Source organism: Myiozetetes cayanensis, unplaced genomic scaffold (genome assembly GCF_022539395.1).
Source record: "Myiozetetes cayanensis isolate MyiCay16 unplaced genomic scaffold, myiCay2020 scf6-25, whole genome shotgun sequence".
Lineage (NCBI taxonomy): Eukaryota > Metazoa > Chordata > Aves > Passeriformes > Tyrannidae > Myiozetetes > Myiozetetes cayanensis.
Window position 1 is genome coordinate 30,750,733 of NW_026087853.1, and position 23,520 is coordinate 30,774,252.

The window sequence follows — 23,520 nt, forward strand, 5'->3', positions numbered from 1 at the left end:
GTGTTGGAAGTAGTTACTAATAAACCACTAAGCAGTAGGAGTTATGTTAAAGTCACAGACACAATACTGTTTCCAGTACAACATCACAGAGACACATCATTTTCATAGTGACATCTCATGTTAATAGCTTTTATTTGCAGTTAGTGTAAAAATGCTCATATTTTTAAAATATCCTCAAGGAACTGTATTAAAACACTGTCAGACCACAAAGAATGATCATGCCCTCCAGTTTTAAGGATTTCTTGAACAAATAATTTATTTTTATAAGCTACATAATACAGTTTCTTGGTTTAAATACTTGGAGAACCTAAAGAAAAAACCTCATTTGTTCTTTCATAATCTAATCTAAGAAGCTTCTCTCTCTCTGTATCATCCTGCTAACAAACTTAGCAGTTAATTAAACAGCATCTTGGCTAGAATCTTATCCTCATGTAGAAGCCTTGACTGTGGTTGCAGCTTTCATTGCAGAAGCATATCTTTATATATGACTAATTTTATATATATATACACACAGACACACATAAATGCCTTATCCAATAGCTGCATTGGCATGCAACCTTTTCAGTGTTAGGTAAATAGTTCCTTGTCCTCTAACCACATAATGTCTTTACATATAAAAGTTCTATTTCATGCACTAATATCGGTTACCATATTTTTAAGTGTACACAACTGAGAAAATAATTAATTTGATTGATTACTGCCTTTTTTAGATTAAGACTAGCTACATCGGCAGCTCACTTGAGTGGATTGCACAAGTCTGTTTGTGAGTTTTGATATCATGCTATGGGTGTTTGCCTTCCAGGTAAAAAAAAACCAAATCCCAGATCAACAATAGTACAAATGGAAACAAAGAAATAAAAATGTCCAGGTATATATTTATCAAAATAAATAGTACCTCACCTAGGAGATGCTACCTGTTTTTTTCTGGAAGGAATTTTACTGTTAGCAAAGCCATGTCTGCCACTTGATTTCAAGTGAATCTCTGATCAAAAATCAGATAAAACTGCCAAGCAACAGCTTCAGTGCAATTGAAACAACCGAAAAATTCCAATAACTTGAAAGTGCAATCAAGGATGACCTCCATGTTTTGCGGCTGCATCTTCATTGATGGATTCATTCCTTGAGTAACAGCTACATAGAAAATGGCAATTTTCTCAGAGGTTCTACCCTGCTCACAAGCACATTTACAGTTTTGTTTGAGTTACTTCCATTAGCCACCACTACCACTACAGAACTGTCAGCCAGATGGATGAGAGCTGACAGTCCCTAATGGATTGAACAAAGAGGAGGTCTAGATTAATGCAATGCCATCAAACTAATAACACTGATCTCACATGCGGTTTCACATACAAACTGAAAAAGCAGAGGAGGCCCATTAAATCCCTCTGAACAAAACATCAAAATCCAAGACCATCATAGCTGTTTCTGAACAATTAAGTACTTTGGGATACGGTTGGATACTCTTAAGTAGCAAGAGAGTTTTCTATTCCTGGGAGGACAAAAGGACTTTTCAAACAATGTAGCAGAACTTATTTTTGTGCTGAATTCTTTTCACAGTTGGAATGCTAGCAAAACTTGCTATATATTCTTTGCTTACAGGACACCATTATTAAAGCATTTAATTCACCCTTGAATATTTCAGTGCAATTTCTCTGAAAACTTCTCTTTCCATAAAGCTGGTAGCATCTTAGCTAGTATTTAAATATTTACATTTGAAAAGGATCACAATCCTGTCAGTGATACTAGTTTAGTTCAATATACTGGACCACAAACAGCAGCAGTCCAAAATCTGTTTTGTGTATGACTCAGGCTGTAATATGCAGAAGTGTTGACCTTGACCAGAGAAGCAGGGAGCACCTTCAGCCATCTGCCTCTAGTCTTATCATAATCTTTGAGTCAGTCCCTCAGTATAGGTACACAGATAACAACACCCAGAACACCAGCTGAGTAATTCTGGTTCACGTATGTTCAGGAGAAGCAAAGATACAATCCTTGCTGACATGAATAAGTAAGAACTACATGTGCATTTGAATACTGTAGCACAGCTACATCCTATGTTTTTTTTGAGAAACTAATTAGAGGTGAGAAGAAATCAAAATGCCCAGCCAATGAGAGCAGATTTATGAGAATACACAATTGAAGGTAGATGGAAGAATTTGGCATAAAGGCACAGTGAAAGGCCACAGCTAGGTTAACTCATTTACTGAGCTCTCTCCTTACCAAAGAGCCTTACTGTGATTAAACACAGAATTAAGAAAAATTGTGATGCATATCTTTTCAGCAGTGATTTTTTTTTTTTAAATAAATTTATTATAGTGTGGAATCATAATGCCATCTACTGGACATTTTCTGTTCTACATTAGAAATGATTAGAACACAGACAGAACAAGTCAGGATTGCACCTGGATTCAGCAACAGTCTTTTTGTTGTCCTGAACATAAGATGCCCTGAGAGGGTCCTACATCTGACTTGGGGCAGAAGGTACACAGGCCACCATCTTCAGTTGCTCCAGAATCCCACTCTGCTTTAAACAGAGTGCCTGTCCAAAGAAGGGCAATAAAGCTGGTGAAGGGTCTGAAGCATAACTCTAATGAGAAGCAGCTGAGGGAGCTGGGGTTGTTTAGCTTGGAGAAAAGGAGACTCAGAGGAGATATTGTTGTCTACAACGACCTGAAAAGAGGTTGTAGCAAGGTGGGGGTCAATATCTTCTCCCAGGTAACAAGTGACAGGAAGAAAAACAGCCTCAAATTGCACCAGGAGAGATTTAGATTGGACATTAGGAAAAATTTCTTCACCAAAAGGGCTTCCAAGCACAGGAACAGGCTGTCCAGGGAAGTGGTGAAGTCCTCATCTCTGTAAGTGTTTAAAAGACGTGTAGGTGTGGTCTTAGGGACCTGGTTTAGTGGTGGACTTGGCAGTGTTAGGTTACTGGCTGGACCTGATGATCTAAAAGGTCTTTGGCAACCTAAATGACTATGCTGGGGCAGAAAAATCTCTTAATCCCCTCTAAACTCTGTAGTTGTCAGAATAATTTCTGCATCTCCAACACATCCATCCCCAAAGTATGGAGTCAGCACGTATGATTGAGGACTTCTAAGTCTCAGAGAGCTAGCATTCTACTCCCTTGTTTGCTTTCACCTCAAGTTGAGTGGATAAATTTCTTCATGATGTGGGTTTTTTTTTGGTTGGTTGTGGGGTTTGTTTGTTTGGTTGGTTGGTTTTTTATTTGTTGGGGTTTTTTGTTTGTTTGTTTTAAGAATAAATTGTTTTCACTTCTTATATGTCCAAAACCATGAACAGAATATTCTAGTTTGGCACACTTTTCACAGGAGATAGCAAATGCTGACATTGAGATTGCCAGATAATAACCAGTTTTGTCTGGTTGCAGCTGAACTGATCTTTACTGAATTCAAATTTCAGGCTTTGGTGGAGGAAATTTAATTGATAGTTTAAATGCAGGAAAAAGGAGCATAATTTCCTTCTGTAAAAATTTCCAGACTCCCTCGTGCAAGCAGAACAAGTATGGGTGTAACATGATGGTAACCTGGAAGCCAGTTTTACAGTACTTTGACTGCATTCCTCATGTGCTCCTGTTCTCCGTAGAGATTTGTCCCTACATCTCTGTTAAGCAGCAATTGTTCAAAAACCATGCAAGCAGTGTGCTTAACTGCAGCATTCATTAAGCTGACTAGTTAAGAAGCTACGCCCCACAGAATGGTGCTACACACGTTCTCAGATTCCTGTGTTGTTACGTGTGGGGACAGCACCTGTAATCATTCACATGAGGCTAGAATGACACATCACCGGGATATTTGGTTTCTAAAAAATTAAGCAGCTTACAGTGCTTATTTTTTGGTAAGCAGTCTAATGCTGTGTTATTTTTTTTACATCTGGATTCTACTTCCATAATGCCACAGCATTATCATCACATCCTTTACAGAAGGACATATGAAAGCAGGCTTGTGCTTTACTGCAGTATGGGTGATAGACTACCACAAACCAACATTCCTTTATTTGTATGTCAAGCTCAAGTAGATCATATGATGTGTAGAACTGGTTCCCGTGAGACAGGAGGTCAGAGCAACACAAGGCAGCTGCGAGTGCATGGGTAGCATGTGCTACCGGAGAGAAGCCTGTTCAGGAACCAAGCAACATGCTCACAGAGCAGGTCCACACGTTGTCTGCCCAGCAGAGAGTCTGGGAAATCCTGAATCTGACATGCAAAGGGATGCTCTAATTCAGAGAGCCTTAAGCAGTTGCTTAAATTATGCTACAGTTGCTTCTGTGCTAGGAGAACCTGAAGAAATAAAGGCCCAAAGCAGCAGAGATCCTCCCTCTGGCTACAAGTTTAACCATTTCTGGCCTATCATGAAGGTTGATGCTGGTTTTCAAGGGGGTGAATAACCAAAGACCAAAGATTAATTTGCATAATTTCAAAGCCCATCTTTCCCTACTTTTTTTTTTTTTTTTTTTGTGGAGGAGCTTTATTTTACACAATTTATAGTGGGATTTATAACAACGTAAGACGAACTGGAGTAGCAATTTCTAGATGATAAACATTCTGTTTGGTGTATTAAATATGTTGTTACAAAAACTATTACAGTGTGTACTATTACCAAATCCGTATTCAAACTAAATATCAAAGTAGTAAAACACATGAAGTCACATTATTTGACAAAGCAAAAGAAACAAAGCTGGCCCTTAAACTCATTTTCTTATTTATAGAGAAAATTAGTGGCTCTGGATTCAGTTGGCTATTTCTTGATCTCAGAAATGAAAAAATGATTCTGCAGTGCTTTGGGTTTTTTTTCTGAAGCTTTAGCTACTCCTACTACTTATCTACAGCAGTAGCTGTAGAAACCTTTTTTTCTTTTAAACACATTCTGACTGTTCTTGAGAAGCTGAGAACTGTAAATGTCCTTGGCTTTAAGTTAATCTGTACACACCTTTCTTGTACATGGACATTTGAGATAAATAACTGTACATGTGCACAGCTGATACTTGAGTTTACCAGCTGCTACTTCTTTGAAACTCAGCACTTAAAAGAATAACTGCTGCTAGCTTTTCCTGTCTTCTTTCATTGTATTGGCCTGTAATTCTTCTCTAACTCTTTTCAAGCTATTATTGAAATAAGCAACTTTTTTTCTTCTACCCTTCAATCTTTGCCTTGTTTACCTGAATGAAATAATTTGGAGGGGCATTACACCTCCATTACACTGTAAGTAAGCTAAACATGAATCCTGTCTTTATCTTTAAAAGTGCATTCCTATTTGTGTGGGCCTTTATGCTGAATCACTGTGCAAGTAAAGGCATGCGCTAATGAGCCAGAGTTCGTACATCACAGAGAACTGTTCAAATGAACCACTGTGGGGAACTGCACACATTATCTATCATTAATCAATGGCAAACAAGCTAATTTTCTATGCGTCGTTACATTGTTATTCAGTGTGTTCAACAGTTTAATTAAAGAAACACGATCAGCAGCTTTATAATATGTAGTAGTTGTTCCTGTTTGACTCAAATATACCTGTCAACCTTAGACTAAAGGTAAGTAAGAGTCCTATGGAAGTACAGTGATTATTTCTATATTATATTAATCTTTCTTTTTTTAGTATTTTAATAGTTTAGCCCAAAACAGGATTTTCTATTTCTCAGATAAGCACTGTGGGGTTAAATGAAATATTTTTTAGATTTATAATACTAGCTTTGTCATATAAAATATTTATTTGTAACTGCAGCATGATGTTTTGTACTTGCCATATGATTCATGGGTTTGGATACCTATGTTTCCTTCCTCCTTAATTTTTTGAGCCATGTTAAGAATGGGTTATTTTTCTATGTCTCATACATTTTTGGAAAAAAATAATAGCATAAGTCAACTTGCAATGCCTTTTCCTCCCGTCTAGCTACTTGCTTTCATTATCTGTAAATGTAGCGTAAACATATTTGACAGGAAGCTCCTCTGGGAAGCTCTGTATACTGGCTAGTAAAAACCAGAGACCACTGGAATAAGTAGCTTTGACACAGATAGAAGAAATCCTGAATTTAATTTTGTGTTTCATTTTCCTAAAATAAAAATCTAAAACCAAAGTAACTATGACCTACAAAAAGATTATTGCAGTATTTCATTTATGACTTTCACTGTTTTCTGCAAGCCTAAAGAATTCAGCAAAGTATCTTAAAAGTGGTATTTACTCTAGGTGATAGAGACTCTGGTGTCTAGTTTAGAGCTACTCTTTGCAAGTGTAACGATATGATTTTAGATACTGACATGTCAAAATATTGGGAAGAGGAAGCTTTGTATTCAAGCAAGAGTTGTGGGGATGGGTGGATGGGATGGAGAGGGAAAGAAGTAGTGCATAAACTCTTAAAAATATGTATTACACTTAGCCTCCAATGTAATACATTACAAAGCCTTCTCCTCTGTTTAGAAAAGAAGAAATAACCCTCCAAACAACAAACTAAATAAAAAGCACCAATCTGGTTATCTCTGAAACTGATAATCTCTTTCTCCATAAAATAATGTGATGCTTGATGAAAAAGCAACTGGACCTTTTACTGGCTGCAGAGTAGCTACCTGGAATAGGAGCATTCTTCAGCAAGGCCACAGAAAGCTCGAGCTCAGGTGAACCACCAGCAAGTCCCACCGCAGGCTTTTACACAGCCCGTTATCTGGCTGGACAGACTCTGTGGCAGACAAAACATAGGGAGATTAGAAAGTCTGAGCTTGTGCATTTAACAGTAGAAGATTCTCCTGGCATTCAAAGCACACAACAGGATCTTAACCTAGAACAGGCACATACAAGAAAGAAAAGCAGACTCTTTTATAACTGAAGCATTGACACAACTTGAGATGAGTTTGGAACATCTCCTAAGGGAAGTTCTGCTAGGAAAGAATTCTACTCAGGGTTCAGCAAAAGGGTCTCTTAGCAGAGGCAATGCTTTGTCTGAAGCTCACAAGGATCAAGGAGTAGTGCCATGAGGAGAAAAAGCAGTATATGAGACAGTAGATGTGATTGAGGCTGGGTTCAAACAGTCCTTACAGCAGTAATTGCTGTTTATCTTCCTTTTATCTCACCACTAGATTTGGGAGCAAAAGGCAGGGCTTTCTGGAGCCATCCGACTCAAATTAGTTCTTCCTCTCACTTGAGTCTCTCATTGTTGAAACAGTAAAATTCAATTATACTGCTGCAATGCCAACAAAAAAGATACTTTTGTCAAAAAGCATAATGCTTCTGAACACCAGTGAAGGTATTACTGCAGACCATTAAAATCAGTTCGAGTTCTGAATACATTTCCTGGCCAAAAGATGACTTCAAGTAAGTCTGAAAAATCAGTTAGTTATGCTGAACACCAGGAACACATGTGGGCTGCAGTAACTTGGAGACAGAGCAATGCATTGGAACTGCTCTATAAGGTATGAAAAATAGCATAAGCTTAATAAATACTACAAAGCAACCACTAACCAATCCATTTTGTCAGGAAAAAAGTATTAATGAGGATACCAAGACCTGTAGATTAACAATTTCTGAATACAAAAGCCTATTACAATCAAGATTTAGATTTGGTGAGTTTATGAATGATGTCTTGCAGTTTCTTTCACATAAGCAGAATTCTCGACTGTTTCAACCAAGCTGGACTTGGAGGAGTCACCAGGGGCTAAATGCTCATTTTCCATAGCTCAGAGAAAACTATCAAATGAGGAAACAGCATCTGAAGTACGTATGCCAAATCCTGCATGCAGAAATGCTGAAATACATCTTGCTGGTCCCCAAGGTAAAAGCTGAAGTTAGCAAGCTGCCAATTGTGAAGACAGCTAGAAGGGCGTTCTCTTCTTATTTACAACCCTTCTAAGTAGGGTGGCTGAGGTCACAAAACAAATATTCAGACACTGTAGAAAATAAACTAAATCACAATGCACTAAAATTCTAAAAAAAAACCCTCAAACAACTTGTAATGTCAGACTCTTTGCTCAGAAAGACAATCTTATGTCCCCTTTTTAATGACAAATTGGTAATAGTGTTTTTTGTCATCTGGCCACAGTGCTACTTATGCTGGAGACAAGTACATTCTAGTTTGTTGTTTTGGGTTGAGTTTTGGGTTGTTTGTGTGAAGGTTTTCTGGTTTTTTTTCCTTTCTTGTTTTTAGCTTCAGTAGCAATCTTATCTGTTCATCTGGAAAGCAGCTAATCTGCTTTTTGAATCAAGAATTGTGAGATGGAAAGAATCCCTTTAGAGATATTAAGGGATATGCCACCAATAGAAGCATAAATGTATTGGAGTGCAGAGGAAAGTGCAAAAAATGACACTGCTGTACAGCAATGAGTGCATACATGTGCTTATACAGCATTGTGTGAACAAGATGTCCTCACTCTGCCCAACTCCCTGATTTTGTGTGGTCAGAAAGACTAAATTTTCATTTTTTGCAAGCTTATAAGAGGCATCGGCAAATTTAAAGAATTGTACTCAGAGAGGGAGGCAAGATGGGTAAATAGGGAAAAAAATCCAACCCAAACCGACAAACCAGTCGCCTCTAAGCAGAAGGATTTCTCCCTAATTAGTCACTGGCCTACTATTTGTAAAGGTTCAAAACTGCAGGCATTTTTAATTAATACTGGTAGAATACTGGTATTTATGTTCAAAAACCATTTATATACACACACTCTTAATACACCAGCTTCATCTTAAACCTCCTGACTAAAACAGCCATTATGCTTCTCTACTATTAATCTAAGGAGTAAACCAAGTGGTAGCATCCACAGTTGCCCTGCATAGGGCATAAGACTCTTGAGTTTTCACAGTTCAATGCCACTAAGCTGATAATTTGTTTTGTAGTGAGAACCTGGAAGACTTGAGGTACAAGACACCACTTGGGAAACTAGGTGTGCCAAATATGAAGGCATTTTATTCTCACTTGGATAAGTGACAAGGATGTGAAGCTGGGAATTCAGCCAAGCAGGTGTGCCCCAACACGTCAGAGGGCTGGGAGAGCAGCAATCGGGAGGAAACGCGACTGCTCTCTGAGCATCAAGTCTCCAACCTTCCTTCATGAAGTGCCTCATTGCCGTGAATTAGGCATACAGGACTGGAAAGACTTCCAGTATCATCATACCCTAATCACCCAACAATCACAGGCATCCTTTTCAGGTGATAGGAATTTTTGTACTGGATCTTAAACACTCTCCCTTCCCTAGCTTTATGCAAGTCAATTTCCTGCATCGCCAACCAGGAAGACACACATCAGGCACTGCCTGAATTAGTTTGCCTGTGTTTGAGCCCTCAACCCCCTTTTAATAATTACTGATGCCACCACTCAGAGGGCAGCACTTTTTAGAGGTATCCCTTGCAGGAGGGATCCCTATCATCCAATTGAAACGACATTTAGAAAACTTGCTCTTCAGAATTCCCTCTCTGCCCTCTTTATCCAGAAACACCGTAACTGTAACATCTTCCAAAAAAAAAAAAAAAATTCATTTTTACTTATAAGTACCAGAAAGGTTCTTCCTAAGAAAATTTATGTGAAAAGACAGTTGCTTTGGTGGGCCAGGTTCACTTCACAAGCAGCTACCCTGCTTATTCTTATGCTAATGCTGGCTGTTGGCAAAGAATTGTTCCAGAATTAACACCTCCATTGATCACCACTCATTCTGGCTGATTAAAAAGTCAAGCTTTTAGACTTACTAAAACACAAGGCTGAGAACAAAACCTGCCCATTAATTCCTTAGTCCTGTTTTGCTTTACTGCTTTACTAATAATAGCCTAAGCCTTAAAATGCTGAAAATAAAATTTTAACACTATTTGTACAGTGGTGCTTAATTATATTTTTATAGTTTACTATTTTCTGCAGCTGGAACATGAGGTGGCACAGTCATTCAGAAATAAACTAATGCAGCAAGACTTTTTTTCCTTTTCAGTCAGAAACCTAATGTTATTTTAAGCAAACACATAAATGCCTATGCCTTTAAGCTTCAAGACAAAGTACTATTAGTACAGAGAAAGTATTAAGAGACTTCTGCTCTCCAAACCAAATACACAAAATACTTCCTTTCTGCATTCATTGCAGCAATTTCATCAGAATGGAAAGAACAGTTTTAGTTTCTCACAGTCAAGACTTGTTAAGACTTCAACTCCTCAACAATCCATCATTCCACTTTCATCTATACTAAGTAGATAATAGGACAGCTGATTCATATGTGATAAGACAATTCAATAGTAATGAAATGTGCATTGTCCTAACAGCTGCCTGTATCTGTGCAATTTTCCCATTTAAAACCAAATACGCCACAGGCTTCTTGTATGTGGCAATCCTCCTCTGAAAGTGTCTCTAAAAATTATTTAACTCTTAGAGAAGTTTGCTTCATGCAGAAGAGATTTAATGAAAGCCTGTTGTCACAAAGAGAAAAAGACCAGCTATTTTTCTGAAGCTGGAATACTTATTAAGTCTTTCAATCCATAGAATATCTGAAATAAAAGCGACAACTGCAAGATCCAAACATAATTCAGACTTTTCAAAGTGAAGTTCAATAGATTAAATACAACTTGACAAAAGAGGCATCAAACTAACTTACAAGAGCTATTTGAAACTGTCTGCAGGTCACTTTAAAGTATGATACTAGGGTGCGTATGTATTTCAACACACTTACACCTGTAAGAACAGGTAGTCTTGGAATGTAATATTATCTTGATATTTAGATTTAGCTTAATTGTTTCACGATACACATAGTGCTTATGTAAAAAAAAAAAAGTATCAAGGATATGAATACAATCTCAGTAAAATCCATTGGTTCTGTTTATTTCAAGCCTACACATATAGAAAACATCCTCTCAAAATCCAGAGAAAACTATTATTCACAGAACTGTATTAAAACAAGTCAGAAGCGTACTTGTAAAAGCATTTTATCACATTTTGCAAGATATCATTTTCCAGAGGGGATTAAAATTGGTTTAAGCACTTAAGGAATAAGAGAAAAATATAAAGGTGGAAAACATGAACATGGCATCCTTGTATCTTGTTACAGCAGAGCACAGATGTTCGAGACTCCAACAGTTAGCTGCTCATCTATATTTTAGCACTCAGAGTAATGACTGCCTGAACTAAAGCAGTGTTCCATATGAATCAGAAACAACTGAGCACCGCATTCAACCTGAAAGCAGCAGATCTCATTTTATAGCAATGTGATCAGCAGCTACAATTTACATAAAGATACTACAAAAATCCAGTCAGTATGAAAACAACAATATTCTAGGTCTGCAATAGTTGAAGACTATGTGAATATTTCTATCTTATCCCTTTAAGGGACAGTGCTACACATCCTGTCTCTCTTAGAGCAGGTTAATCTAGCTAATAAGAATCCAGTTTAGTAGTCAATGCAAAAAAACCAAGAAATAGAAACAATACTGCAGCTATGCTTATTTAGAATGAAAACACTTTATTTTTTTTCAACAAGGTTCAAAATCAAACTTGCAGCTGTGAGTGCCCACTTCAATTAGTAGGTATTAGCAAAGTCTGTGTGTAAAGTTTTAAAGATGAAAAGTTTTCACAATCTTGTTAAATAGTTAGCCCTGTGTTTTGTCTAGAATTCCCATCCTCCCCTCCCCCCTTCTAACAATAGACACTCATAGTATATTTAAAGTAGAAGAGAAATAAATAACTTCATTAAGACTTGAAGAACGAATGTGAAAGCAGAGAGAAAAACACTTGCATTTAGTCTCATTCTGAGACAAACCAAGCCATTAAACTCATGGAATAAACATAAATTGTTTAAAGAAGGATAATATAAGCATTAATAAGCACACTCAATCTATTTCCTCTGTGAATGTTCATCTGTAGCCTACAATGATTACTGTGTATTGGATAGTAGACTGAAGACAAAAATTAGACTACACTGTCTGGCTTTTACAAAGGCTCTTAAAAATGGCTTATTTTTTTTTCCCCTCCTCTAATGCAGCAACAGTTCAATATAAAGCTCCTCACACAAGAATCAACTGCTTGCATAAACTTGAACATTTGCATTGTGTAAAGCTGGAATAACTTCACACCAGTTTGATAATTTGCATGGTTTTGTATTCTGAAATAGTTGACTACGAAACACCTGTTTCCCTTTGTACCAGAAAACTCGGCACAAAATATAGCTGCAAATCTCTACACTTAGACAGATGTTCAGTCTTCTGTAAAACTGGAAGATCTGGCAAGATGAATTGGCAAAAGCAACCATTTGCTAATTCAAAATGTAAGCTTAGATACTTTCAAGTTTCTACACACAAAAATGTCCACTCACTCATGAAAGAAAAGAATCAACACATCACAAATTAGCACTATAGCATCCATCTTCAAAACCTTTCTCTCTTCAATGCAAAGTGCATAAAGACTTCTAACTCCAAACTTGCCTGCTTCAGATGCCAGAAAATGAAAACACAGCCTGCTTTAAGTTATGGTATAATGCAGTGGGGCTGATATCCCTCTACACAGTGCATTTTTCTTTTCTCCTTTCCTTTTCTCCCAGCCCTCCTGCACCTCAAGTGTTAAAATTGTGATAACAGTAAAGTAGCCTACAGGAAGGGAGAGATCATTTTCTTTATATCTCACTGCAGAAGGTAAGCACCTGGAGGGCTAATGCTAAATTTTTTAATACCAGCAACAATCTGTAAGCACTATTAAGTAGCCTAAAACTGCACTACCTGTGTGATATGAGAGCACTCTTTACTGAGAAGTAAGTGTAACTCCTTCAAAACAGAGACACACATAATCATTAAGACATGCTAACTTCTTATCCAGCTAATTAATGGGGTAGCTTTTTTTATCTCCACTCTTCAGCAAGCTCTCAGCAATACCTAAACTTTGACTCTTACAGTTATGAAACACTGGATTTTTTTTTCCCTTAGCCTGCAGAAAGAGAGAGATTGCCAGAAGGATTCTCCAGTTTCAGTTTAGGGGATAAGTAAGTCCTGGGTCACACTTCAAATAAGTACTCTTTCAACAAAACAGCCTCAAGTATTTTCAGGGGACACCGAGGCAAAAGACACATTGTTTTTCAAAGACATTAATTTCACATCACGTAGTGTAACATGAAGAACAGCTTTGTGGAGGAATCCTTCATCCTCAAGTACATACGTGCTTCTGCATCACAGGAACACACAGGAAAAGGATTAATTCTGCTTGATTCTTAAGACATATCCTAGAAACAGCATTTTCAGAAGGTATCACATGATAGCATTTATGCATATGATAGTTCATAAACTTAATCCTTGGATTTACTGAGACAATGATATGGAATTTATGGAGTTATGCAGCTATTAAGACATTTTACTCATGTCCTTTGACGAGGCATTATACATGTACATTCTGTAACAGTAAAACTGATTCCTAGCCATTTGAGAACTAAAGAGAATACAAGAATCTGAGCCTGAATATGGTGTGAACAGCTTCAATTAATTAAGATCATGACAGTAAAATCATTTCATAATGGAGACATCAGAATCCTGTTCTTACAGTCTAGTAGCTGCCTGAAAACAGTAAGAAAATTCATTTAAAATAAGGCACAGATACCGACTTAATGTTTAATACTGTATTATTGATGCTGTCAAAATACAACTTTTGGCAGTTAAAAAGAATGCACTATTTTATTAGTAATTCCTCAATAATGATCCTCAAGTCAATCTTACCTTGCCTATAGAACAAAAGCACCATCCACAGTTATGATTTGCTAACTCCATGGCCACACACAGAATTCATTATAAGCCCATGTATTTACATCTACAGTCAAACCGGTTTTTTAAGTACTAGGGTATCCCTTTAATCAATTACAATTATTACTTCTATTATCAGAAGTAAATGGCCTTGAGTTACTTTATTTTGTCTATTAAAAAAAACACAAGAGAAAAGATCCAAGTTTCCATTATCTTTAGAGTATTCTCCTTGAGGAATAATCTAAGAGCTTCAGCAATTACTACCCAAATTATGAAGCTAGACTCTATGTTACTTTTACATTTAATTGCTCAACAGAACAGTAAAGTAATACAAGAATGTTGTCATACTGTAGTTTCTTTAAATTTTTAATTGACAGCAAGAACATTTGAAAAGTTCTATCTCAAACTTTTTTGAGCATGAAATATCTCTAATAATAACTAACAACTCTAGCAAAAATAATTTGGCTATGCGCATGTCTCCAGATTGTCCCACAAAGTTATTGGTTTTGGCATGTCCCAGAAACTTTTCTCTGCAACTGACTGCCCTGGGAAGTGCAAAACCTTTGGTGGTTTACAGCATATTCAAATAACCAAAAGCACCAAGTTCTGATGACAGATTTCTAGTTGGCCTTTAGGAGTCAGCAATAATGTAATTACAATATGTTAACTAAATACAAAATGAAGCATTGGGAGGCCTAAAGTTATTGACCACTACAAGAGTTTTAAATTCATTTATTTAATTTGAAAAGCAAAAACCACTTGGGGCTATCAAAAGACTCTTCTCCTGCACAGCAATAAAAGTGCACATGCTTAATGCTAGTATGAGAACAACCCTGGTAAGTACTTAATTTTCTAAGAAAGTAGATTTGGTCATACATGCTGTGCATGTATATCTATGTTTTAAGTAAAGAGCTGGCACTTCATAAGTTTTAATTGAAAACACATTCTTCCTAATCACAAAATTAAAAAAGGCAACAGCAAGCCTAAAATCAAGACTCCCTCAGAGCTATTAAGTTATAGCTTTTAAAATAAAACAGCATAGCAATATGACAGCAAAAGAATTTATAGCTGTATTCTCAAAGCTATTCTTGGTATAAATTTGCCATCACTGATCAGGCTAGAACTTGATTTTGCAAAAGCTCTTTGTCAGTTTCTTAAAGGAGGTAGTATAAAAAGGGTGTGATTTGAATAACATGGCCTCACCTGGCTGTAAACATTTCAAACAACAGACATAAATATCTATGATAAAAAGTACTGTGGAACAGGTTCTAGAAATTGGTATTTTTTTGAACTTGAAAAGAAAAAAACAGTAGATATATTTAATGTATTTACTTATTTGCATGTAGTTTAAATGATACAGAACAAGATTACTGTGTTAGAAATCCACATACAATATAAAAACATTTGTTAGACATAAATTCACCATTCTGCTGACATTTGCAATAACTGTTTATCCAAGCTTAACTTCAGGTATTTATAATATTTTTTCATACATGAATCTTTGTATATGTGCAATATTTAACTACACAATGTGAAACCCTGATTTTTTGTAGTTTTTCATCACAATCTTGAACATAATAGCTATTTGCATCTTAACACATTGGTTTTTCAAAACACTAGTAATTAAGGCATCTTTGCTGTATAGTTTCTATTTAGTGCAAACAAAAATTGTCTTTAATAATTTGATTAAAACACAGAAGTAACTGAATATCCCAAAGTTGGGTTTTTAATGTAATTGGAAGATAGTTGTGCATTTTGGAGTTCTCTTGTGAGAGACATTTAAAAGCTCTTAATGCTGATTGCTTTTGTTGGTTCCTTATAACTGGTTCTGCTGTCTTGCCTTCATGACAGTATAATTCATCTTCTTTTATGCGGTGTTGTAGGAAAATACAGTAGCATTTAAATGAATACCTAGTAATTGAGTGAATCCCAAATGCAGCAAAGGCATACAGTTTTCATAGTGCACTTTCACCTCACTGAAGTAAAAGTTGCTCCTACTAGACATTTTTCCACTTCAATGTGAAGTAGATTGCTAGGATTTTGTTAGTGGTTTCATTAAACAGCTTGACAGTTCAGTTCTCTTCTGCCAGTATTTCTCAAAAGGCTTTCAGTACGTATTTCAGGGATACTTTAGGGGATTGTTTCACCACATAAGCACACATAGTTTCTCAATCATGTCAGTGTAGCTGTAATAAATAAGCATTTACATCCTAGAAGGAAAAAAAAAAAAAAGGAGAAAGTGTTTGTCACATTACTTATAGCTGTAATATCAACTCTTATGTCTGAAGCAAAGTAACCAGTCAAGACCATAACACAAGAATAATTATATTTGGCCAAATTTCAGACTAAGTTATCTTCAAAATTACTTTCAATTACTGTCTTTATCTACTAAAAAGCCTGCAAGAACAGCAGGATTAGTTTACAAAGCTAGCAATTTAGTCTGTTATCCCTCTGCTCCCTGCATACACAGCAGTGATCATCATCATCATCCAATCATGTAGTTTAAACATTTCAAGCGTGATATTCTTTTGCCCAATCCCTCCAACATTCTTGTACCCAATCCTTCCAACATTCTTGTACTGGTTTTGCTCCTGACTCTCTCAGGTGACCATGGCCACAATCTATCCAGTATATATCCACATAAAGGGAACCTGAATCCTAGAGAAACAAACTGACACTAGCTGTTATGTCGACCTAGCAGAAGAACTAGGCAGTCAATATCAGATCTACCAGTTGGGAGTTAGACCTCAGTTATTCTGCATCTCTGCTGACAAACCCTGCAAGGAGCTCTTAATTATCCTTGTAGGGACACCAAAACTCACAAGTCATGGGTGCACAGCAGTCCCAGAAAAACAAGATATAACTTCTCTTGTGTTTGATACATCAAAATAGACCAATTCTGTAGGCATAGAATTACGGATTCCACAAAACTCCTTAAGATGTAAGTAAAAGATGGTAAGTTCTTTTCAAGTTCACTCAAATCCTACACACAACTAACCAAGTGTCTGCTGTAAGGCCTTTCTCACTTGTCTACCTCCAAATGGAGAGGTTTCTTGCTCAGTGTAACTCTTGGTACCCAAACTCAGAAAGCCACGTTACTAGAGATGAGAACAAGCAGCAAAACATGCATCTACCAGACACCCTCATTATATTACTGACACCACAACCTACTGAGAAAGGTAAACAGGGATTTGGCTTAGATAGATATGCTCTTCTGCTCTCCACAAGCTCATGAATTTCTAAACATTAGGTCAGCAATAAGCTTTAGAATTTAGTATGTCATCACTTGCCCCTGTTACCTGATGTGCAAATACTAATGACATTCCTTGGGCTAAGATTCTCTATTCTGCCTCACACTTACAACCATGGGTACAACAAATTTCAGAGAAAACATCTGTCTTTTCCACAGTCTATCTACTCATTTGAGCCCTTTTTTACATCAGTTTTAAGGCTTGTTACTATTAGCTACTTTGTTATTAAGGAGATGCTTCCTCTGTAAAGAAAAAGGATAAAAAAAGTAATTATTAGCATTCTAAACCACACTATTACTATCATAGGGAATCCACTCCAGACTTCTGTAAAAATCATGCAATACACTTAAGCATTAGTGGAAACTAAGCAAAGTTATTTCTATCCATCCACAGTTTAGCATAAATAAAACAACAGGAATACTGCAAGTGATACAACTTTGTTTGCTACTGAACACAACTGGAACTGAATTACCTTAGCTATACTACCAGTATATCCAGGAACCAGAGTAAGACGATTCTCCTGTTCCCATAAAACACTCAGTTGTTGTTTTAAAATATGAATATTTCTGAAAAAGAATGAACAACACTTTATAACGTATGTAGTATATTTCAGCAGCCTTTTTGACTAAAATGCATTAGCCTATACAATAGATATTGCCACAAGATCTGAAAAATTTTGATCCAACTTCTACAGCATCTGTATAACCCCTGATATGACTACGTTCTACATGTACTAAAACACCAGTAAAAAGAAACTTAAACAAAAACAAACCCCAAAAACTTGTGTTATCCTTAAAGTAAGCTTCCAAACACTGTGTCTTAAGAATAGAACTACTTTTAAGTACTTTTAAGCTTTTACTTTCAAATTATGAGTATAATTTTGTCTTCTGAAGCCAAGGTGTGCTCCTACTGATCAAAATTAAAACATTGAGATGAAATAAGCCATAGAAACACATTTAAATATTTCCCAACACTGTACTCACCCATCCTCTGCCTTTTCTGTATGTGCAGATAGTTCTGACCACCATCTTTTAATGACAGCCTGAAGCCAGTTTAAACCAACTATCACATATCTGTAACAACATATTTTACACATTATGAACTTAATCTTCCACATACAGTATCTACTGGTCAGATAAAGTGTCAAGATAAATTGGCAAGCAAATAAGAAAGCAACACATTTGCTATTCTGGAAGAAGAAAAATTTAGACAAATAAGCAAGTTTAAATACTTGCCTACATTTGCCATTTCTAAGTGGTAAACTGAAGTTCTTGTTTAAAAAGTAGACATTTCTCTGGTATTTTGCCTGTGATTTTATGTTATAAAGCATACTAAACACTTAGTGTTAGTCTGTTTCACTGTTTAGGATAAATAAATTTGCATAAGGGCAAAACCAGTCCTCTCCCCCATGTCCTTAACCCTGTAGAAAAGTTTTTGCACCACTAGTTTGTTAAAGGATAAAAGCTCACAGGAAAGCTTCCCCTCTGGTAGGCATTCCTGAGAAAGGTAAAGCAGAGGGAACAAGAGTCAGAGGACTAAAACACACTAATTTCCAGGGCTCTGCACAGCCAGGAAGTAATAAGTGTTTTGAAAACTTCCAGAATTGATACTTACTCTTCATATTTGCTTTTAAGCAGAGATTTCACTAAAGGCAAAAGATCTACACAGCAGCCAACTGAAACATATGGTTTTTCTTCCTGTAAACTTAAAAAACAAGATGTTTCAGAAGTGCTTGAACTCCAATTTTGTTATAGGAGATTCTAAACTCCCACTTTTTTGTTTGTTTGTACCTGTTTGTAAGCACAGGAAGGCAGTCTACTACTACTCCAAGATCTTGTATCCTAGAAACGTTAAGAATAAAATCAGAAATGTTACCAAAGTATTTGCTTCCACTATGATTTCAAAAGTATTACAAAGTTGCAACATTTAAAGAACTGCTGAAAATACTGCAGCAGATTTGGGATTGCTATTATTTTAAGAGCATAAAAGAGACACTTAATTTACCTCACTAAGTAGGCTACCAGTTCACTTATACTTCTCCTTCTCCAAAAGGTTAAAGCTACATTCAGCCTCAGATTCCTGCTGAAAAGAACTTGAGCCATAGTTTCATGGTCCTGAGAAACCTGTATGTTTTTGAAAATATAAAAGAAGTTTGCCACAAGTTAAGTAGCCAGAAATAACACAATAAGCTGCTCTACTATAATAATCTAGTATATGAAAATATACTTTTCTACCTCTATGCTGATGAGTTTGTTTTAGAAATTTAGATAGCAATGGTCTTAAATCCACAAATTTCATAGAATCATAGAATCATAGAATAGATTGGGTTGGAAAAGACCTCCAAGATCATCAAGTCCAACCCCTGATCCAACTCTAATTACTATATCATGGCACTAAGGGCCATGTCCAATCTCTTTTTAAAAACTTCCAGGGATGGTGAATCCACCACCTCTCTGGGCAGGCCGTTCCAATGCCTGATCACCCTCTCTGTAAAGAATTTTTTCCTAACATCTAACCTAAACTTCCCCTGGCAGAGCTTGAGCCCATGTCCCCTTGTCCCTTACAAGGGGACAAAAATATTAAACCTACTTTACACAAAAGCTACAAGAATAAGGTTCGTATCTCTTTACCACCTAAAGAGAGGTATCTAATAATTAAATAGAGCATTCACGAGCACCACACTGTAATTCCTATGAACTCTAGAACTTTTTACTCAGATTTTTAATTTAATCATCTTGACACAGTTTAGACACAAGTAACTACACATTCTAAATTCTGACAGAAAAGGTTCATTTCTGAAAAAAGCTTGTTCTCTGAACAAAGTTCAGATATTTTATTAAACAGACCTTGGATTGGAACGAATATTGCAGAGCCATACACATCTCCCAAACCAGTTCAGCAGTAATCTGTGTTCAGTGATCTGGTCCTTAGTTTCTCAGAGAATGAATCTTATCCAGTCTTCATTTCCTTAGCCTTCTTTCTACAACCTCTCTAACTGTAGGCAGCTATTCTGCTCCTCCTTTCCTGAAACTATCAGATTGAACAGTGCAGGATACAATAGACTTGCACCTTCAACCCACCAGACTCTCAAGGCTCTCTCTTCATAGAAGCCCACACTAACAGCACCATGAAGACACAGCATGGTGACAGTTTTGATCTCATCTTCCCTGCCATGCCTCAGGGACTTAAACGGCCTTCACTGCCAAAAAACCCATTTCATTTAAATATATGACCTTTTAGCCAGTTTTGGGATGCTTGCCCTGCAAGCATCTATTACATTTCCTCAAGCAATCTTAACAGGAAATACAGCCTTACACAAACACTCCAGTTAATTTCACACACACAAAGTTGATACTGCTACTGAAAATTGTCCAAGCCTACCTCACCAGTTTATTGCCATTGATACACTTTCACGCTTCCATAAACATGTACATGGCCATGTGTTCAGCCAGACCATGAAACCTAACCAAGTCAAAACAATGTTTTCCTGGTGGTGGTACAATTTTAACAATTTTAACACAGTCTAGTCTGGCAGATCTGAGCTTCTGACACAGAGGTGGGGAAAACTGGCAGGACTATTACTGTTGACAACTGTATCACCATAAATTGACAGACAGTGACTGTAAATCACAAGACCTGAAATTTAAATAATTGAAGAAAATTAATCTGTATGAAAACTTTCAAAGCTAACTACCCCAGGAATACTTTTATTATAAATTAAAGTTTCTTCAAACTTTACTTACCTCTGAAAAAAATCCACTGTATTTGGATGAGGGGCCTTCTGTTTGAGATGAGCCAGAGTCACTAGAATTTAGCAAGTGTGTACGACTGTTGTGAAGTTTTGCTGGCAGATTCCCTGCACAAGCCAGTTCATTTTCTTTATTTGCCATGTCACGGCCCCTAGATTTAGGGCACAGTTTCTTTCTATAACAAGGCTTTGGAGTATAACAATGAACTTTTCTTTTACAATATACCACTTTGAAAAGAGAGAGGGGACTGGTCACCGTTTTTCCAACCGTTATTCTGCAATAATAAAGCAGTATTTTAGTAAAGGTTGCTCTAAACCTAATCAATACTTTACATTATTAAGTTAAAACATATTATTATGAATTCAGTAGTCAACTTTCAGGTTATTGAAAACATTTTTCCCCTCCAGTATATACTTTCGCAACAATTGGGTTATTAGAAGTAACGTCACCAATATTCTTCTCTGTTTATATTAATGCAGAGATTTATTATTATGGAAGGGAACACAAGAAACACGAACTGTCAGTAAAATCAAGACCTCTCTTCCATTTGCGTCTGCTCTGGTGTTGTGGTGGTTTACAACCACTTCTTCCTCCCTACCTCCATTGCACTTGAAACTCAGATACTACAGAGCACAGCCTTCCTACCTGTTTGTGTATGAAGCCAGCTGTTTTGGAGATTTCTTACCCTGGGAGAAAGGCAACAGAGAAGAAAAAAAGCTTTATCACTAAAAACGCCTAAGGACTTCCATTTATACTGCTTAACATTAATAGTAACATTTATATTGTGCACATCAGCAAAACAATGTTTTGTTCTTTTTTATTAATACATAGAGGATATTGGCACCTTCACCACTGTTTGAATAGATTTTACAGTGAGTTTACCTCTTTACTCCACTGCCTTACTCTTCAGCCAGTAGCACAGGTAAGAGGTTATAAAAACTGGTTTTGAATAGCAAGGATTCAGTGAAAATATACGTGTCACCAGACAATGCAGTAGATCAAGCTGTACGATAATAAGACAACAGATCCATTTCAATGCAGGTGTTTCACCTACTTCACCTCCCACTTGTGCCAAAGAGCTCTCTTGGCAAGAAAGAACTCTCATGACAGAATTCCTGTACTTAAACATTCTTGGCTAGATTGCACAAAAGCAGGTATCAGTAAAACAGTATCAGTACCTACTGCTCACCTGGATGATACAACGCACTTGTGAGTGCAGCCACTGCCTGTGTCTATTGTAACACATAGTTTTCATAATGTAATTGCTGTTCAAGCTGAAGTTCTATTATCTAAACATGAAGTGCCGAGTAGTGCTCTGCTTCTGGTTCTAGACTGCTCAGAACTACAAACTTGTTTGAACGTTTACTTCAGTTTCATTAGGGGACATTAAAAAACCCAACAAGCGCTACAACCAGCTTACCTCCTTCATGATCTTTTTAGTGGAAGAAGAGATTCCTTTTCTGCGGAGATCAACTGGATGACCTTCGATATGCAATACTTTCTGGTTTTTAACATTGTGAGCTTCAGATGCCATAATCTCTCAAATCCCTGTTCTCAAGGGAAAGATATTTAGTTATAGTTTAGTTAAATTTTCTAAAACATGCAGTCAACTTTCTTCAAATGCAGCTGGCAAAACTAGGCAAAAGAATTCAATTATTTGCAAGATCTTCCATCATATAAATAACTGAAGACATCATCCTTCAGCAAATGTTAGCTGGAGGCCTTATCATTAGTGGTGATTAGCATTTCATAATCCCTATTTAGCTTTAAAAAAAAAAAAAAGGGGACACAAACCCAAAATCACCCCAAGAAACAGAGATCTTGTTTTCAGACTAGCTTTGTGTACACTTGCACTGAGGGGTGCCATATGAGCAAAAATTCAAGTAAAGAATAAAGTAATTTATGAGACTCTTTCCTCAGACTATGAATTTCATCTGCTGACTAGAGAAAAATAACTAGTCCCACAACTGCTGCCAAGAGAGAAAAGTAGCTAAAAAAATGATTATTTTTTTCAGTAAGAAGGCAAACTTCATCAAAATAACAAAGGTTAATTTATGGGCAAATGCACCTCTGCCCATTTTTTTCAATATATGACTTTGGCTATTTTTCATACTAAACCCCATTATTCTATGTTTCAAGTACTTTGTTTCTGGAATTATGCAATTATTTCTACAAGAATCAACACCAAGATTGAGACACTTGTACATATGATTTTGCATTTTTCGGAAGTGATCAGAAAATCCATTGCTTGAGACTGGATTCAACTACTATGTCATCATGGAGCACTATTCTTAAAATGTTTCAGCAAGACATTTTATACTACTTCTAAAAGACAACAACTTCCCCTAATATTATTGTTTTTTCCTCTGAAAGGTAAAAGTCTGGTCCCAACATGAGTCTAATTTGTCCCCTCCACCTTTAGCAACAGCCTTATTCTTTTTCTTTTATGTAGCAGATTTATCCCACATTAAGAACTTCAGTATTTAAAACACTAAGACATTGAGCACTGAAAAAGCCAGATGGGAAACAGCTTATTAGCGATGAAGATCCTTCCATAAAGCAGCTAAAGGCCATCAAATAAAATAAGCAGGTGGCAGGCTCAAAACAAGATAGAAGTTGTACTCTAAACATAAGGCATATTAAAATCCATATTATAAGGTACACTGGAGCAAAGAAAAAGAATTCCCCAAATGTTTCAATTTTCTTTATAACAGGATCAGTACTAAAGAATCTCATTTGAGATCTCTCTCAAAAAAGGGAAGATTTACTGACAGAATCCCTTACCCTGTAAGACGGGAACATGGAGCCCTCAGACTACAGCAAGCATTGCAAATG

General features: G+C 36.6%; 1 protein-coding gene across 3 annotated transcripts in view; it reads right to left on the reverse strand.

Moving 5' to 3' along the window:
* Positions 1-115: 115 nt before the first annotated feature.
* KATNBL1 (katanin regulatory subunit B1 like 1) overlaps positions 116-23,520 on the reverse strand; it is a 30,262-nt gene continuing 6,857 nt past the window's right edge. For 2 of the 3 annotated variants that reach the window (XM_050335825.1, XM_050335827.1), the window contains exons 2-10: positions 22,106-22,233; positions 21,331-21,371; positions 20,680-20,959; positions 18,941-19,059; positions 18,727-18,777; positions 18,551-18,640; positions 17,920-18,009; positions 17,409-17,502; positions 116-15,895 (exon numbers count right to left, since the gene is read on the reverse strand). In XM_050335825.1, coding sequence (XP_050191782.1) covers positions 15,863-15,895; positions 17,409-17,502; positions 17,920-18,009; positions 18,551-18,640; positions 18,727-18,777; positions 18,941-19,059; positions 20,680-20,959; positions 21,331-21,371; positions 22,106-22,219 — 912 coding nt within the window. In that variant the 5' untranslated portion in view covers positions 22,220-22,233 and the 3' untranslated portion in view covers positions 116-15,862. Of the gene's footprint in view, positions 15,896-17,408; positions 17,503-17,919; positions 18,010-18,550; positions 18,641-18,726; positions 18,778-18,940; positions 19,060-20,679; positions 20,960-21,330; positions 21,372-22,105; positions 22,239-23,520 lie in introns of all 3 variants that reach the window. The other variant, XM_050335826.1, reaches the window with a different exon arrangement.